General features: G+C 46.1%; 1 protein-coding gene and 1 long non-coding RNA gene across 2 annotated transcripts; one reads left to right on the top strand and one right to left on the bottom strand.

Annotated features, from left to right (window-relative positions):
• Positions 1 to 4,645: 4,645 nt before the first annotated feature.
• On the bottom strand, positions 4,646 to 18,205 carry CDK9 (cyclin dependent kinase 9). The gene is made up of 7 exons (XM_083721838.1): positions 17,961 to 18,205; positions 14,995 to 15,076; positions 13,294 to 13,384; positions 9,811 to 9,977; positions 9,478 to 9,649; positions 7,592 to 7,740; positions 4,646 to 5,988 (listed from the first exon to the last, which is right to left on the bottom strand). The coding sequence occupies exons 1-7, from the start codon at positions 18,149 to 18,151 to the stop codon at positions 5,623 to 5,625; spliced, it is 1,218 nt and encodes a 405-aa protein (XP_083577964.1). The 5' UTR covers positions 18,152 to 18,205; the 3' UTR covers positions 4,646 to 5,622.
• On the top strand, positions 15,084 to 18,611 carry LOC310836537. The gene is made up of 2 exons (XR_014560120.1): positions 15,084 to 15,769; positions 18,463 to 18,611. It is a non-coding gene; the product is annotated as an uncharacterized lncRNA (long non-coding RNA).
• Positions 18,612 to 18,835: the final 224 nt, after the last annotated feature.

Genomic DNA, 18,835 nt, shown 5'->3' with positions numbered 1-18,835 from the left:
CCTCCCGGGAGAGGCTGCACAGGGCTAAAGGGGAAGGCAAAACAGTGAGCGGGATCCATCCCGCTCGCTGCTTTGGCTTGCTCCATAGCTGCGCGCAACCCCTCCGGCAACGAGAGGCTGCAAGGGCTATGGAGTCTTTAGCCCCACGCAGCCTCTCCCGGGAGGGAAAAGCTGCACGGGGCTAAAGGGGGAGCCAAAACAGCGAGCGGGATCCATCCTGCTCGCTGCCTTGGCTTGTGCCATAGCCACGCGCAACCCCTCCGGCAGGGAGAGGTTGTGCGCAGCCTGTACGCTGCTCTTTGGGGCTGGGGGGGATTTTTTTTCTTGATTCCCCCCCCCAAAAAAAACTGGGTGCACCCTATGGTCCGGTGCGCCCTATGGTGCGAAAAATACGGTAAATATCTCTTTTGTTACACTTGATGGGTGTTTGGTAGAGGGCAAGTGGAACCATGGGGTAGGGTCCAGGATGCTCAGATTACTGCCACCAGACCTCCCCTTTCATGATGTAACCACGATGTAGTTTGGGGGGGGGTGTAACATGGAGATTAGGAGACGCGGGTGGCGCTGTGGGTAAAACCACAGTGCCTAGGACTTGCTGATCGTATGGTCGGTGGTTCGAATCCCCGCGGCAGGGTGAGCTCCCGTCTTTCGGTCCCAGCTCCTGCCCACCTAGCAGTTCGAAAACACCCTTAAAGTGCAAGTAGATAAATAGGTACCGCTTTATAGCGGGAAGGTAAACGGCGTTCTGTGTGCTGCGCTGGTGCAGGCTCACCAGAGCAGCGATGTCACACTGGCCATGTGACCCGCAAGTGCCTGCGGACAGCGCCGGCTCCTGGCCTCTAGAGTGAGATGAGCACACAACCCTAGAGTCTGACAAGACTGGCCCGTACGGGCAGGAGTACCTTTACCTTTACCTTTTAACATGGAGATTAGTAGCTAATAAAAGTTTGGGGGCTCTTTTGTTCAGGGCTTCCATCTTGTTCCACCATGTGGCATATCACGACAGTCTTCAATACAGTAAAGACCAAGCCTACTGGCTGCTGTTTTGCTCTGGTATTCCTGGCTGGTGTCCTTGTTTTTTGTCCAAGGGAGCCCTCAGACTTCTCCGTTAACCAGGTCACAAAAGCCAAAAACTGCAGCCAGGTTGTTGAGTGGATCACCTGGACAGGTACATATTACACCAGTGCTGAGGGAACTGCACACAGGACCATGTTTCAAGGTCCTGTTGTTTATGCACATAACCCTGAACAACTGGGGTCCAGGTTACCAGAAAGACCATCTCTGTCTGTATAGACCTGTAAGTTCACTTTGATCCTCCTGGGTAATTTTACTTGTGGCGCTGCAAAATATCATAGAGCATTGACCTGGGAAATAGGCATTTTTCTGCTGTTTCCCCTGTACTACGGAAAGCCATCACCTTCTGCTGTATGTGAAGCAGCAACAATCATGCCCTTCAGATTTCTTGAGAAAACTTAACCTTTTTGTTCAGGCTTGGACCCTGTTTCACAGGTTTGACTCCCCTCAACTTTTATTTTAATCATTTTCATATGCTTTCATTTTTTGTTTTTCTATAATATATATATATATGTATGTGTGTGTGTGTGTGTGTTGCTATCTTACTGGGTTTTTTTTGGGTTTTTTTTGTCAGTCATAGAACCATTGTTGTTTTTAGCTGTACACCACTTAAATAGATTTAAAAAAATATTAAGCAGTTTATAAATGATGAATGAATGTGATGCTCAGATTGGACAGTCATGGTCACAGGAACCAAGTTTCCCCACTAGCACAAACACTGTGTTGTAAACAAAAATTGCCCTTTTCCCTTATGGGGTATCCATATAGAGTCCTTACAATAGGTTCCCTATTGGTAGGAGAAAGTAACAGAGGCCAACCAGAGAATATTGTTGTTTATCTCCTGTCTGGCAGGTTACTTGATTGGATTGCCTGGGGAGCCTGGCCAGTCTTTTGTAATGATAAATACTTAGTTCCTGGGCCAGGTCACAGGCTCACTCCCTATTCATATCTTAAATGTGCCCTTAAGACAGGATTTGTGAGGAAAGAGACAATGGGGAGGTTTCCCACTTTGACCTTGCAGAGAAAACATTTGTTCAGTTTAGGAATCAAAATGGTTCCAGGTTGGCCTTCCTGTGCTGATCTATGTATGTGCTTGGTTGGTACGCTTATGAACATTACCATATATCTAAGACCATAAAATTCCTATCACAACTGCAGGAATCTACTGCGAAATTCACAGTACCCACTAAGATTGAGTGTGTGTGTGTGTGTGTGTGTGTGTGTGTGTGTGAGAGAGAGAGAGAGAGAGAGAGAGAGAGAGAGAGAGAGAGAGAGGACCCTTTATTTCTGACTTCAAAATGCTGTAGTTAAAAACCGCAAGCTGTTTCAGTGTCTAGTTCAACTTCCCTTTTTCATCTTACAGGAAACTGTTAACCAATATGACCCAGACATAAAACCTTTGAAACTCAATGGTTGAGATATATTTCAAAATGTGTTGTTGTTGTTATATTTATTTATTGACTTTATATACCACCCTATACCCAGGGGTCTCAGGGTGGTTCACAAAATAAAATCAAGATATAAAACCACAGAATACCTAATAAATATAGAAAGCTTCAAGCAAGCATTTAATATAAGAGCATATATAGCTATTGAAATTTTTAAAGGCATATCTGAATCCCTCACATTGAATGGCCAAGAGGTGAGCATGACTGAGTTATACTCATCAGTAAACAGGCATGTTCCTGATCTATTTATTTTATTAATTACAGTGCTTTTTTTCTTCTTTAAAAAATGTTTAGGGGTACTCTAACTTTGACTCAAGAAAAATTACCCAGAAAGGAAATGAAGCTGCCATCGGATGTGGTAACAACGAAACTGACCAATCACTGTGCTAGAGTCCAACTCCTACTTTACACATTAAATGCCCGCTTCCATCTGAGACTCAGGAAACACCATGACAGGAAATGAGGCCGCCATTGGGGGTAGCAACAGAACTGACAATTCACCGTGCTAGAGAAGAAACTATTTTTTTAGTTTCTTCTCCCATTAGATTCACAAAATGTTTAGGGGTATGTGTACCCCTGCATCCCCCCCGAAAAAGGCACTGATTAATTACATTTGTGTATCACCTTTCTTTCAAGCAGCATAGTTTTCCTGCTCCCCATTTTATCCTCACAACACCCTAAGAGAAAACTTAGGCTGAGAGCGAGTGATTGGTCCAAGGTCAACAGAGATTTGAATCCTGGTCCCTGTCCAACACTCTAACCCAGGCTTCCTCAAACTCGGCCCTCCAGATGTTTTGAGACTACAGTTCCCATCATCCCTGACCACTGGTCCTGCTGGCTAGGGATCATGGGAGTTGTAGGCCAAAAACATCTGGAGGGCCGTGGTTGAGGAAGCCTGCTCTAATCACTACACTACACTGCACTTCTCTACTGCTGTGTTCTGATACCCGCTGACATACCAAGACAGTCGTCCTCCCCTACACAAGGTGAGCACTGTCCCACATTTCTCTCCACCCTGCTCCACCTTGCAAAGCAAACCTATTTGAAATCCTTAAATTTCCCATTGGCTTTGGCTGGTTTAACCCTACCACCCAAAGTCCATTTAGACCATCTAGTGGCCACATTTTTTTCCATCTCTGGAAATTACAGCAGCAGGGATTTGAGTAAAATGTTGAGGCACTATTCTGTCAGAGCTGTGTAAGAAACTACCCTAGTAGCTAGTTTCATGTTCTCATCCAATCTATGATTTGACGTTCCAGGGAGAAGTACAAGCCACAGAGAAAATAAGCAAATGAGAAGCATTTGTCTGCCGATGGTGGTTCATTTTTATATAGATTAGCAACAACAACTTTATTATTTATACCGCTCCCATCTGGCTGCGTTCACTAGTGAGGAAGTGTTTGTTGCCACACAGAATAAAACCAGATTCCCAGTATATTTTACTGCCAGATTACACTGCTGCACTATCATCTCCACCCAAAAACCAAAGGTAGAAACAAAGGCAGAAATAAAATAAATACCAAATAAAGTCTAGCAACATAACCATACTGTTAATGTGGGTTAACTCCTTCTTTTAAAGTATTCTAGTTGTAATTCCCTTAGAGCTGTGTGGAGGTAGGATCTAACTGTCTGAAAGCCATCATCTGAGAGCTGGCAGGTGGTTGAATGTGATACAGAGGTGAGGCTGTGTCTCCCTTCCCAGCAGGCCCCCTCCCTGCCCCAATATGCCCTCTCCTTGGGTGTTCCGCTGGACAGAACGATCACAGTTGTAACTTCCAAGAGGAGAAGATAAGACAATCAGCCCTCTTTGTTCCAAATCTCCTGATCAGATGGTATTTATTTATTACTGATTTCTTTTATCCCACATTCCCTCAGAGGAGTTCAAGATGACATACATAGTTGTTCCATTTTATCTTCACATCCATCCACCCTGCAAGTGAAGTAAGCCAAGGGATAATGTGTGTGCAGACATATGAGAGAAACAGACAGACAGACAGACAGGTCCAAAAGAGAGAATTTGTACTCCACTCTCTCCACACTTAATCTGAGACTTTTAACTACCACACCGCTGGCTAACTCTGCAATCTAAAAAATAAAGCAGCTCTTACACAGTACCAGATATATATGCAAATACCTTTTATTACAGTTGAGCTATTTAGAAAAAGACCAGAACATGATAGAAGTATAATACAGATAAGTATCCCACCCATACGCAGGGTGGAAAGTCATCAGACCTCTCGCCTTGTTAGGTCCAAATAAGTGAGCATTTACTGCCTGCTGTTGGGATTTTTAAATAATAAAAAAAAAGCTTGAAGCCTACAAAATCCATGGCAGAGCTACATAGTGGTGCAGCAAAAAGATCAGAATTCAGTGTTTCTCAAACTTGGTTCACCACCTGTTAGACTACGACTCCCATCATCCACAGCAGGACCAGTGGCTAGGTATGATGGGACTTGTAGTCCAACAGCTGGGGACCCCTATTAAAGCAACAATGGTTAGATGGCCATCCTACAGTGGCTCAAGGATGGGTCCACATTCTTCTCTGCCACCATGGGAAGGCTACCTCTGTTACCAAAGCCTGGGAGATCTGCAGCTCCCTTCCTGGCCACCCTAACCAACCCACTGCCACAACACATGTGTGGCAGAAGTGGACAGGCCCCACGGTATGATTCAAAGTCAGCAGCCATTCTTGGACACAATACCCTACCCAGTCTGCTCCATCCTCCTGCAAACCAGATACACACTTTCCTAGCAGTGCAAATTCATAGAACCAATGAATTAAAAAAAAAAAAAGTTCATTGAGATTGTTTCAGTACTTTAGAAATCAACAAGCACACAAAAGCTGCAATTCAGTCTGTGATAGCCCAGCTAGGCAGAACTCTACACACCTTTCCAGTGTTTAATCTAACCCTGTAGCTCTTAAAACACAGACCTGCAGCTGTCTTGTTCTCTTTCTACCAGTTTTTGTTTTGTTCGTTTTGTTTTGCTTTGCTTTGCAACAGTAAAAAAAAAAAAAAAAAAAAAAAACCCAGCTGAAACAAATCATTTTCGTTATTCCATTGGAAACCAGTACTCCATTCTTGTTATAGGTCCACAGCCATCAGAACACTCTGTCGAACTCTGTCTGATTGGTCGCCACTGGATTCCTGCCCTGATTGGCAGGCTGCTGTGGCATATGTCCACCCCTCCTCCTGGGAGGAGCCAGGTACTCAAACATGGATTGGTTATGGGTGGAGAGCATGTTTTTGAGATCAGAGGGCATAGGGTCGGACCAGAAGAAGTCGTGATTCAGGGCGTCATCGCTATCTATCCTTTGGGCAGGATCCAGGACCAGCAGCTTGTCTATGAGATCCAGAGCATATGGGTCTTTGACGTACGCCTTGAGCCGCTCCTTCACCTTGCGCTTCTGCCCTTTCGGCAGGTCCAGCTTCTCATACAGTTCGTACTTATCCATGTTTGGCCACACCTAAGGAGTTACCAGACAAGCATTAAATCCAGAGGAAGGAGACTGATAACCCATTTCAGTTTCCAAGTGTCAAAAAGCCCCATCAGGTCAGGAAAAAGGAAGCATTGCTTCGAACAAGCAAACTATGGTTTGTTCCCACATGATGCAGCAATGGCCACCAAATTGAATGCAAGGCAGAGAGCTTTCTCTGTGCCAGGTTTTTCTGATGCAGAAACAGCCACTAAGCCCTCCACCTTGCATGGGGTACAAGGCCTGCTAAGTGCACCGTCTTCAAAAAAGTAGGGATGGCTGCACGGCAGTTGTTCAGACTATACATGATTTCAGCTTTATACACAATCCCCCCCGATGTGACCCCAACACAAGCTGTGAGTTTGTACCACAAAGTGACTTCAGCTTAGTGCTACATTGGGTATAACCTATTAGTTGTAAAGAAACTGACAGAAACACCGAAAGTGATCACTTAAGATTACTGTCCTAGCAATTCATGGGGCTTCCCTTGAAGACTGTTCAGAAACTGCAGTCTTCAAGAGAAGCTGCTGGACTGCTAAAGGGAAATGGGAATCACACCTTGCTAGTGCCAAAACCCTGGGTGTTGAGGATGCTGCCCTCCTCCAGGACTATAATTACCACCATTCCTTATCACCAGCTGTGGTTGATAACAGCTGGAAGTCCATCACATCTGGAGGGTACCTCATTGCCCACTCCTAGCCTGAACAGCTACACTGGTCACAAGGCAAGCTTCTGAGCACAATTCAAGGGAGTGATGCCTACGTCACATGCCTGGCCCCCAAGGATGACCCGTCCCCATTATTAGCTTGCCTGTGAAGTTAAAACCTTCTTTGCAGACCCTCTTCCAAATGCCCCAGCAGCAAAGGGAAGGCAGATGGCAAAGCGCAAGAAGAGGCCCTCAGTTATGAAACCTTAACCATGATCACTCCAGAGATGTTCACGTGATATGCTGTATCGCTTCCCTAGGCCTCTATATTTTACCCTCCTTCGGATTTAATTTTAAAAACCGTACACAAAGCATAATTAGCTCGGATGTTGTTTTGCTGTGCTGTACAGCAAAGTGTTTTATCCCGTAGCAGAATGTGAACATGGTTTTCTCAGAGGTAAGTTCCACTTTCCTTGGAGGAGCTTCTTGCAGGAAAGCGAGACCAGGAAGGCAGCCTTAAATGCTATGAATTATCCTAGGCTAGGAAAAACTTTTTTTAAAAAACGGAGTGTATTAATCTCAGAATTAAAATAATCAAAGCGTGGGAAGTATGTGAGGGCCTCTGCTGTGCTTTGCATGGAAAAGGCACCATGCTCACTCCCCCCACCCAGCATTTCTCAACAGGGGCATAACCAGCTGGAGAGAGTCAGTGCAGTGAAGGAGATGAACCAATTCTCTGACCCTAAATAAGGCCACTTCCCATGTTTCTAAAAACAGCAAAGATCATGCCAGCAGTTTAAATATGATCCAGAGATTCAAATGCCATACCTACTAAATCCATCTCTTGCTCAAGCATGTGGGAAGCAATATCCCATCATGGATGGGCAGGATTTCATCATAGGTTGGGGTGGGGGCTCATTTTCTAACCTGAAAGATTAGGGAACCTACCTCCGGGGTGATGCATCCACAAAGCTGGCTGATGAGAGTGAGCTGGTGCTGTTCTGTGTTTCCCTGCATGATGGGGCTTCGGGTCCACATCTCTGCCATTATGCATCCTGCGCCCCAGAGATCAATGGGTGGTCCATAATCTCGTTCCCCTAAACACAAGGAAACTCATTAATTAATCTCAAAGAAACCAGGGCTGGACAACACGGCTTCAAAAACACATTAGCAATTTGCTTCCAGTCTCAACTGGAAATCCTAGGGTTGCAATTAAGGTGCCCAAGTTAGCCAGTGGGTCTACTCTAAGTAGGATTAACAACCCATTGTGTGGATCTTTAAAGCCCTAGAAAACTGTCTATTGTATTGCATTTTAAATACAGTTGTTAAACTGTGCCAAGAACTTTGGTTAGTAGGCGGGGCACAGATTCCTCAGGTAAACAAAAAGCACATGTAGGCGATCTCTTTACAATATCTCAGCAATTTACAATGCAAATTTTAAAAGAATCAAGATAACAGTCTTCTCTTTTTACAGATTATCTAATCATCCTTTGTGATGAGGAATTCCATGCAGAAGATCAAGAGGAGGGGGAAGAAGCATGGAAATGCAAAAGGCCAGCAGAGAAGGAATGCAGTGATGCATCCACTTTCCCAGACTTGCTTTGCACAAAGGCTATAGCTCAGCGGAAGGACACCTGCTTTGCATGTAGAAGGTCCCAGGTTCTACCCCCCCCCCCCGGCAGCATCTCCAAGTAGCAGAGCCCTGCCTGAAGCCCTAGAGAGATGCCTGCTAGTCAGTGTTGCCAGTTCTGGGCTAGGTGGGGCCACTGGTCTCTCAGTAGAAGGCACCTTCCTATGCAGAAGGCAAATCTTTCACTAGTCAATTAAGAGGCTAGTAGTAAGGAGCACAATTTAGAGCCCTTCTGCCAGAAACGGTAAGTGCTTGTCTGCACTACACTGCTTCATGTGGTTGAGAAGACCTCCATGCTGAGGAGAATGACGGCAAACAGGCATGTTCACCTTTATATTTTTTCCCAGGCCTTACGCACACAATGCTAAATGCAGGAGTAAAGTTGATTATCTTTTTAAAAACGTAATGTCCTATGAATACGCAAAAAGGAACTTGTAAACCCCTTCCTCCTGGCCTTTGGTTTGGACTCAGTCTCACCCTTATGTTTTTCCTCCCCTTATGGTTTTGATCTATGGGCTACTTTTAAAATGAGGCTGCATTTTAAATTGCACTTTAACCTGTATTCCCCCCCCATTATGATTTTACTGGTGTTAGCTGCCCTGAGCCTGGCTCTGGCCGGGGAGGGCGGGGTATAAATAAAATTATTATTATTGTTATTATTAAACCCGGCTCCCTCCTCCCTCCCAGCAGGTCCGTAGTCATGCTGTAGTCTGCAATGCTACCCGCTGGCAGCCAAACAAACTGCTGCATGATCACAGCCGTACCTTTTTATTATATGCGTAAGATCTCAGGGGTATCAAACCCTCCAGCCCTTTCTCTTTCCATCCCTTTGAACTCTGCCCAGGGCAGGCTCCCTCTCTTCAGGTCAATTCCCATACAGGCCTTGCTGTGATGGACTCCCCTGAAGTGCTTTTGCCCAACTACAATGTGCCACTGAAATGTGATATTGCCTCTTGCTTGCTAGTATGTATGGGGAATGCATAAATGCCTAGAATGGCTGTGTGACTGGAATGTATCCTATTGAAAATCATATCTGTTGCTCTACCTGCACCCACCTCTGTCCCTGCCCATCACTAGAATGCAGCCCCTGGAAGGCTGCCCACAAGAGAATGCGGGTTTTTTTTTGGGGGGGGGAGCTCCTTTAAGGGGCTGAAGGGGAAAGCACAAACAGGCGATTCTCCCCCTGTCCCAAATTATTGCCTACCCAGAAGCAGCTCCGGAGGACGATACCACAAAGTCACCACCCTGTTAGTGTAGCGATTGGGCTGGCTGTTCTTTGCCAGGCTGAAGGCCCGAGCCAGGCCAAAGTCGGCCAGCTTCAGAACACCATCGCGGGTGATAAGCACGTTGGCTGCTTTCATGTCCCGATGCAAGATCTGGAGAAGGAAAACAATTGGGTAGGTGTGGAAAAAAGATTTGTAAAAAGGTGCATCCTGAGAAACAGGCAGAAAATTCCAAAGCTACAGTTCCCAACTTCCTTCAGGTCAAGAAGCTTAGGAGTACGGGAAAGTCTCAACCAGAGAAGAACCCCACTCACCTTATTACGGTGGATGTAGTACAAGCCGTTCAGGAGCATTTGCATGACTTTCTTGATCTCCGAAAGTGTAAACTTGACGTGGGCATTGCTGAGGAGTCCAGCCAGGTCATGCTCGCAGAAGTCAAATACCAGGTAGATGCTGCCCTTGCAGCGGTTGTACGGGGAGGCTGTAGGAATTAAAAGGAAGCAGCTGCAATCACAGTCTTGCCTTCAAAGGCTCAAGGCTCGTTAAGGAGCAAGGATACAGCATCAAAAACCATCTGACATAGAAGGAAAAGATTTAGTACTCACAGATCCACCCAAAAATGCAAAGCAAAATGTCTGTCCTTCCCACCTCCCCAAATGAGAACTGCTTCTGTCCCTCACATGCTGCCACTCTGCACAGCCCTCTCTCACAGAACCACTTCCCACAGGTGGCAGGTGTAGCCAATGTGGTGCCCCCAGAAGCTGTTGGGAATACAATGCACATCAGCTCTTGCCAGTCTCACCAACAATCGGGAGGGATGGGCATGCCAGTAAAAAAGGTAAAGGGACCCCTGACCATTAGGTCCAGTCGTGACCGACTTTGGGGTTACGGCACTCATCTCGCTTTATTGGCCGAGGGAGCCGGCGTACAGCTTCCGGGTCAGGTGGCCAGCATGACTAAGCCGCTTCTGGCAAACCAGAGCAGAGCACAGAAACGCCATTTACCTTCCCGCCGGAGCGGTACCTATTTATCTACGTGCACTTTGACATGCTTTCGTACTGCTAGGTTGGCAGGAGCAGGGACCGAGCAACGGGAGCTCACCCCGTCGTGGGGATTCAAACCGCCAACCTTCTGATCGGCAAGTCCTAGGCTCTGTGGTTTAACCCACAGCACCACCCATGTCCCTTAGGGCATGCCAGTACTCAAGACCAAAACACATGCAATTTATACAGATTTATTTACACACAGAGCTACCTTGGACACTGAGCACGGCAACCTCTGGAAGGCACCATATTGACTTGTTGGTGTTGGCATCCATCTTGAGAGACAATGGAGTGTGTCTCCAGGGGTGAAGCCAAACCGCTGCATTAGCAACACCAAAGTGACCTCCCCAGGGTGCAAGCCTGGGCAGTTTGTTTGTTATTATTGTTATTATTTATTTCTGGGGTGAGAAACACACATCCCACATCCCCTACCCTCCACCCCCTAGTTGAGCAACCTTTATATCAATCTCGATATACAATTAAATACTTCCCTTCCACCCTTTTCCTGGTTTCTTTATTTTTCTATTAAATCACATATTTTTAATCTTTGAATTTCTTCTTCTGTTAAATTCTATTAGCTCTTAGCTTCAATTCTATTCTATTAGCTTCAATTCTGCTGGATTTACTCAAGACCTGCTAGGTTATTTACTAGTTTATACTGGTTCTTAAAATATTCAATAAACATTTTCCAGTCCTCCTTATATTCTTATATTCTCCTTATATCGTCTTTTTCTCTTACCCTGTTCGTTATGCCTGCCAATTCAGCATATTCAAACATTTTAAACTTCCACTCTTCCTTGCTTGGTACCATATTCGCTCTCCACCTTTGTGTCAATTAGACTCCAGCTGCAGTGGTGGCTTATAGTATTTTTGTTTTTGTTTTTTAGGGACTTCTGTTACCATTACCCAAAAGGAATGCCTCAGGGTTTTGGGGAAAGGTTATTTTGAACAACTTTTTCAATTCATTGCAAGTTACTTCCCAGAATCCCCTGATTACTTTACAGGACCACCACATGTGGAAAAAGGATCCCTCTACTTCATTGCTTTTTCAACATTTACTTTTTTCTTTTTAAAGTATTTTTTCCCGCTAGTTTGGCAGGTGTAAAATACCATCTGTGGGTCATTTTCATATTCTCCTGTAATGTGTAACACGCTGTGGACTTCATATTTACTGGCCATAAATTCTCCCACAGCTCATAACCGATGTTATGACCCACATCTGTGCCCACTTAATCATACTTGATTTCACAAATTCCTCTAGCAGCAGTTTGTACATTTTTGACAAAACCTCTACTTTTGTATCTAATAAATCCCTTGTGAACTGGGATTTTTGTTCTGCAAATCCAATTTTTAAAAAATCCATCTTAAACAGTTTGTTAATCTGGTGTATCTGTTAATTTCTTTTTAGTTTTTTGGGTTTTTTATTCCTGTCCTGTAAAATCTAGGATTTCTTTTTATGTCCACCATTGTTTGTCCATATTTGTCCTTTTCCTTGCAGTGGCTTCAATTGGGGATATCCACATTGGTGTTTTCCTTAATAGATTTTTATGCTTTTTCAATACTCTGTATATTTTTTTTTTCTGATCACATGATTTATAAAGATTTTATAAAATTTTGCCTTTCCATACCATAGGCAAGCATGCTACCCAAATTGTATATCATGTCATTCCAAATTTCAACCTCTGATATTTTCCAACAATATCCAATCTTTTATCCACCATAAATATGATGCCTCAATGTAGATTTGGAAATCTGGTAGGGCGAAGTCTCCTCTTTCTTTTATATCAATCATGACTTTATGTTTTATTCAGGGCTTCCTTCCCTGCCAGATAAACCTTGATATATTTTTCTGCCATTCTTATGATTTCTAGATCACTGGGCCCTTCAGATGTTCTGGGACTACAATTCCCATCATCCCTGACCAGTGGTCCTGTTAGCTAGGGATCATGGGAGTTGTAGTCCCAAAGCATCTGGAGGGCTGAGTTTGCCTAGATCATTTTTGCTTGGTTGTCCGCATTTTTAACCATCATCTTGGTTTTTCCTTGATTTAATTTGAAAGCAGCTAGTTTGCCAAATCTGTCTATCACTTTTGGTATGCTCTTGCTCAGTTGTTCTAAAGTGAATACTAAGTCATCCGCAAATGCTTTTAATTTATTGTTTTGCCGCCCAGATGCTGGGCAGTGTGTTTGGAGGTCCTGGGCTGCCCAGATGACAAGATACCACCATCACCACCACCCCTGCCCCCTCTGATGTGATCCAAAGGAAAGCAGAGCAATGCGTTTGGCACCAGCTTGGCTGCGGGAGCTGCCAGAAAGAGACGTATGTACCTTAGGGATTCCACTCTGAATTTGTGTAGGGTTTGCTCCTGAGCTTTTTCTTCTCCCAAATATATCCTGCAACGCAGCACAGGCTTAAGATCAGAGTTTTCCTTCTCCTGGATTGCCAGGTTGATGAGCCCTATCTGCACCTCACTTCCCTCTACAGCACATGCAGAAACCACCAGGACTGCTCCTGATTCATATCTTTATAGTGCTGCTGTTTTTACATTCGTATACATATATATATATATGCAGTCTTGGAACACTTTTTTTTTAGTGTGGAAGGATGGCATATGCCTAAATCTAACCAATCAATCGTATCATATGAGTTGTGGGATAGTGATTTCTCAATGCCTTGGATTGCGATTATTATTTCCAGCTTTCATAAGAACTTGCAAATCATAAAAACTGCTTTTTTTGCAGCCACAATTCTTACCTTTGGTCCTGCAGATCTCAATGAGATTCACAACATTTTCATGCTTGAGTAGTTGGAGGATTTTGATCTCCCGTAGGGCTGTGATGGGGAACTAAAAAATAATCCGGACAGTCAGTTAGAAAACTTTAATAAATGCTAGAGATCTATACTAAACCATAGCTTATTATATAACAGAGGTGCACTGGTTCACATTCCTATAGTTTGTAACATGTTGCTCTGCCCTTCCAGGAGCAACAGACCACAAGCTTTGACTTACCATGACATGCAAACTAGAAAACCTGGCTTGTTTCTTTTCAGAAAAAAACCCAATGGTTGACAAAGTTTCTTCTCATTTTATTTACTTTTATCTATGAATCGCTTCCCTTGAGGACTTCCATAGGAGTTTATAGTACAACAATGTAATAAAAACAATCACATACATAGAAAAACAACTGCATATATTAAAACAATTAATGATATTTAAAAGTTTTAAAAAACACTATGTAAATAAAATCAATTCGTATTCAAGACAGATGCCAACTGGGACAAAGATTTTAAAAGGCCTGTTGAAAGATGAATGTCTTTAGCAGGCTCCAAAAAGATTATGGAGGAGGTTCCTGTCTGATATGAAACAAGAGGAAGTCTCAACGGGTAGGTGCCACCAACCTAAAGACTCCATTCTGACACTGTGTGGAATGGACCTACTTACAGAATGGCATCTGCAATTTTATGTTGGGTATGCAAGGAATAAGGCGATCCTCTAGGTACCCTGGTCCAAAGCTGTATAGGACTTTGCACCCCAATGCCAGTACTCTGAATTTTATCCAGTAACTAATTGGCAGCCATTGAGGGGCCTCCTCTTTAGGGTTTTGGTCAAAAAAATTGTTTCTACTTCTGCAAGCCTTAGGGTTCCTGCCAAGACTCACCCCTCTCTTACACATGCCATTTGGGCAACACAAGCATCAACTCCTCTCAGCATGAACACCAGAAACAGAAGGAATTATGATACAGTCATACATCAGGTTGAATATGCTTCAGGTTGAGCGTTTTCAAGTTATGCTCCGCGGCGACCCGGAAGTAACGGAACACATTACTTCCGGGTTTCACCGCTCACGCATACGCTCAAAATGTCGTCACGTGCATGCGCGGAAGTGGCAAAAGGCAACCCACGCACACGCGTGTTACGTTCTACTAAGGATGCGAACGGGGCTCCAGAATGGATCCCGTTCGTACCCAGAGGTACCACTGTACAGCAGAATAAATCCACTGCTGCAAGATGGTGAGACAGCAATTGGCTTAGATGGCCTTAAAAAAATTGATGCCACAAATTCATACAGAGTGCGTTTCTCAAGTGGGATCAGTCCTGAGAGCCACAACAAAACTTTCCCTTTCAGAGGCCAGGCAGGCAGTCACCTTTCTTGTATGTTGCCAAAGGTCTTTGTAGAGGCAACATACTGCTGAATGGTAAACACAAGGATAATAAAGGAAGACTACTGACTTGTTGCATTAGGGCTTCCTGGAAGCATCTGCCTGAGCACTCTTTGAAACACAACACTACAACAGATGGACCCACCTCCCCCTGATCCAGGTTGCTGCACCCAATTTTGCACCCACATTCTGTTCCAAAGATGCACCTCAAAGCTACTTTACCTCCCATGCTCATAAACACCCTTACACACGCACACACTGCCCCCCTCATCCCCCAACACAGCACAAACTTACCCCCTCTTTTTCATTCTCCATCAACACCTTCTTCAATGCGACTTTTTTGCCTGTTTGACGATGTTTTGCTTTGAATACCTCCCTGTAGAGAAAATGGGAAGTGTTAAGATTCACCAAGGACCTGGAGGTGTTTCCACCTGCAAACTCCCCAGAGACGCCTGACTAACTCTTGCTGGATAAATGCTGACTGGAACTCCTGGGTTCCAGAGCAACATCTCTCAGAACACCAGTTGCTGGGAGACGAACAACAGTGCTATCTTCACGTGCTCAGCTTCAGGCCTAATCCAGCAGCACCTTCTTTATCTTCCTGTGCAGTCCTCATCTAATCGAACAGGGAAAGTGCAGCTACCCTCCTAAAAATAAAAAAGACCACACAAGTGGCAGAGTCTTGGGTCTTGTTCACCCAAGGTATACACATGATGAATGGCTTTTTTGGCACATGTACACAGAGTGGAGCTGCCACTTGATGAGGTACCCTTGGAACAAACAGGCACTATTCAAAAAGTGCTTGAGTTTTGTTCTGTTTTTTGTAAAGTATGTACGCCAGATGTAAGAAAAGTGCATGTGGGAAGGAAGTTGAATCCTACAGTATCCTGCTGATAAGAAAAGGAAGGAAGGAAAGACTTGAAACTGGCAGATGTGTTAAGATGGTATCCTGTGTCAGGCACATGGAAGTTTTGCAGAAGGACACAAAACAACATGAATAATCCAAGCAAGCTGGCACATATTATTTGAGAGCAACTGGACAAAAGAACAGGAGACCACCATCAAGCAGGTACTGTCCCAACATTGCCTCGACTGGCACTTCTAGTCTAAAATATAATTAGTTTTCCACAGGGTTTCTCAGACGCCAGGCCAGGACCCACAGCTGAACTTTCAGGGGGGCTCAGTGGTACAGCCGCTCCCCTACCTCCTCACTTACCAGTCCCACCCACTAGCTGTGGTGAAGCTTTTTGGTTTGGAAAAAGGCCTGAAAATCAGCAACTTCTTGTATGCAAAGTAAAGAATTTAGTGTTGAAAGAATTTAGAAAGCAAGATGAAAGGTTAATAATATCTAATGTAATAAACAAATGGGGAACAGAAAGGAAGGGGATATCAGAGGCAAGCTGCTTTAGGAGCAAGTGAAATGGAAAAGTATAAGAGAAAGGAGATTTAAAAAACTGGCAGTCTGAGTATGGGTGGGAATAAGGTGCATGCAGAGTGTGAAAGGAGTCTGGTAGACAAAATTATAAGAGATAGGTAACTGAGAAGAGAGAACAATGAAAGAAAAGGCCTTCTGCACTTAAAAGCTCAGCAAATTCTGCCTGAAATGGGGAGAGTGAACTGCAACACACCCAGAACAAATGTATGTATTTGGCCTGAGGAAAGCTCAGCTTTGGAACTCCTTGTCACTAGGAAAATGCTGTGGCACCTAATTTAGATGGATTCAAAGATGGATTAGATCAGGGGTTTTCAACCAGGGTGCCATGGCACCCTGGGGTGCTTTTAATGATGGTCGGGGTGCCATGGGCAACACTGTCCTCTATCCCTTTTTCCTTCCTTCCTTTCTCTTATGCCCTCTTACGTCTCTGCCTCCCAAAGGCTTGTGCACCTGTTGTAGCAGCCCTGGCTACAAGCTCCCCAGGGGAATGGTGCCTCTGGGGCTGGCCAGGGGATGCTGGTTGCCAGGAGCTGAGGTGGCCTTGGAGTAAGCAAGCAAGCAAGTGGGTGAAGGAGCCCAGCCTGCCAGTCCACCTGCCCTTGCTTTTGGAAATGGACAGACAAGTGGGAGGCCAGGCAGGCAGGCAGGCGCTGGGTTGGCCTTTCTTGTGCTTGCTTTATGCAAGGCCTGCCTGGGAGCTGAGTGCCCAGTGCTACCTCCCAGGGTAAGGTGCTGGCCTCACATTCACCTTTGGCCAGTCTCCGTTGGGCCACTAAGGCTGGGGGCATCCTCTTCCTAGACCCCTATGGGGCAGTGTGAGGAGGCACCTCTCTTTGGGGCAGCTCAGAGGCCAGAGGTGGCAGCTGCAGCTGTCCAGAGGACTCCCGAGGAGAGGGGAGAGGAGAGGAGGCTGAGGGAACACTCCACAAGGGAGGGTGTTCGAAAAGGGGTGAGGGGCTGCTAGCTCTGCAGGCAAGGGGGGACATAACTGGGCTCTTGAGCCCCACAAGGGTGCCGCAGAAAGAATGCAGTTGGTCAAGGGAGCTGTGGACTCAAAAAGGTTGAAAACCTCTGGATTAGATGGTTGTTGTCCCTCTCTCATGCGATTTGAACCTGGGTCCCCTCAGGCCACATTCTGCCTCTTTTTATGATCTTAATCAGAGTGGAGGCATGGCAAAATGCTTCCAGAGGCAAGACTTACTTTCCAGCTTATTTACTTCCTGGGGTTATTAAGGTGATAAAACGGGGGTGGATCTGAACCACCTATGATGCCTTGGTCTTTTCCAAGGGACAAATAATATCACAACAGTAATTAATAAAGGCTATCTGCAATCAGCGAAGGGAGCTGATGCAGTGGAAGCAATTCAGTGTATGAAGCAGGGGAGTTAATTAAGAGACACGAGCGAAGACGACGACTTTTGGGGAGGGCAGCGAGGAGCTTAAGGGGGAAAGGAAGGGGCACCTCGCGCCGCCGCGGTGGGAGCTTGACTGGAGGGCATCTTGGGGAGGCAACTAATCAGGAGGGGTGGGGCTAGAACAGGAAGAACAGGGGAAGCCAACCATACAGGAGGCCAGAATGAACGCGAGGCGAGGGGGCGGCCCCCCAGGGAAGCCTGCATGAAGGACGTCTGTTGGGAGCCTGTGCTAGGAGCCCATGGGGCTGGAGCAGTGGGGGAGCCTAGGGGGCCCGTGGCGCAGGGATCGGGGAGCTTTTTCGGACTTGGGGGACCCTGCTGGGGGTAGGGGGGTCCCTGGGGAGGTGGGGGCGCAGGGCGGGGCGGGGGGCTCCCCGCAGGGGGGCGCAGGGCGCCCGGCAAAGCCTCACCCGAAGGTGCCTTGCCCGATCTTGGCCAGCTTCTCGTACTTGGAGACCTCGTCGCAGTAGGGACACTCCACCGCGTCGTACTGCTTGGCCATGGCGGAGCCGGCGCCCCTGATCTCTTCTGGCTGCCGCCGGCCGCCGTCCGAGGGGCGCAGCGGCACGTTTCCGGGAACGCTTCCGCCCGGCCGCTCCATTTCTTTGCAGTTCCACTCGTCCCGCCGCAACCAACGCCACTTCCGGGATACGGGGACTCGCTGCCGTGAGGCACGCCGGGCTTTGTAGGCGGGCGAGCGGGCGGGGCGGGGCGGATCCCAGGGAAAGCCCCGCCCCGCCGGGGAACCTGCAGTGCAGCGCGCAGGCCTCAAGAGGGAGCCAAACAGCCGCCTTTTATCAGGAAAGGTGGGGGTTCAACAGATGAGATGGGGCAGAATAGGGGGAACTGACCCTGGTAAATTTCTGCTTCTATTTTAACTCGGGTTTCCCCCCGCCTTTGCATAATTTACAGGTGCTGTACCCATAAAAGGCAGGTTCATCAGGCAACTCTTATTTCCATCTCCCAACCTGTTTACCATCCAGCCTTGATCCAGAGTTTCTGAGAACGGCGAAAGCTATTTGTGACATTTTGATGGGCTAAATAAAATGAGTTGTGTTTTGTTTTGTTATGTTTAGCCTGAGCGCTGCATTTCTCTGTGGGCAACTGTCATCCATGGTGAGCAGGGCCAGAGGCAAAAGTGGGTGTGGCCAGAGGTAGACGTGGGAGGAGCAATGAGTGTGAGTCATCCCCCTACAGTAGCCAACCAAGGATGGGAACTGCAGTTCAATCACACCTGGAGGGCAACATGTTAGCTGTCCCTGCTGGCCACACAAAAGCCAGAGCC

This window comes from Podarcis gaigeae, assembly GCF_964106915.1.
Source record: "Podarcis gaigeae genome assembly, chromosome: Z".
Taxonomy (NCBI): Eukaryota; Metazoa; Chordata; class Lepidosauria; order Squamata; family Lacertidae; genus Podarcis; species Podarcis gaigeae.
The sequence above is the reverse complement of the archived record's forward strand: the minus strand, read 5'-3'. Positions and strand labels throughout refer to the sequence as shown.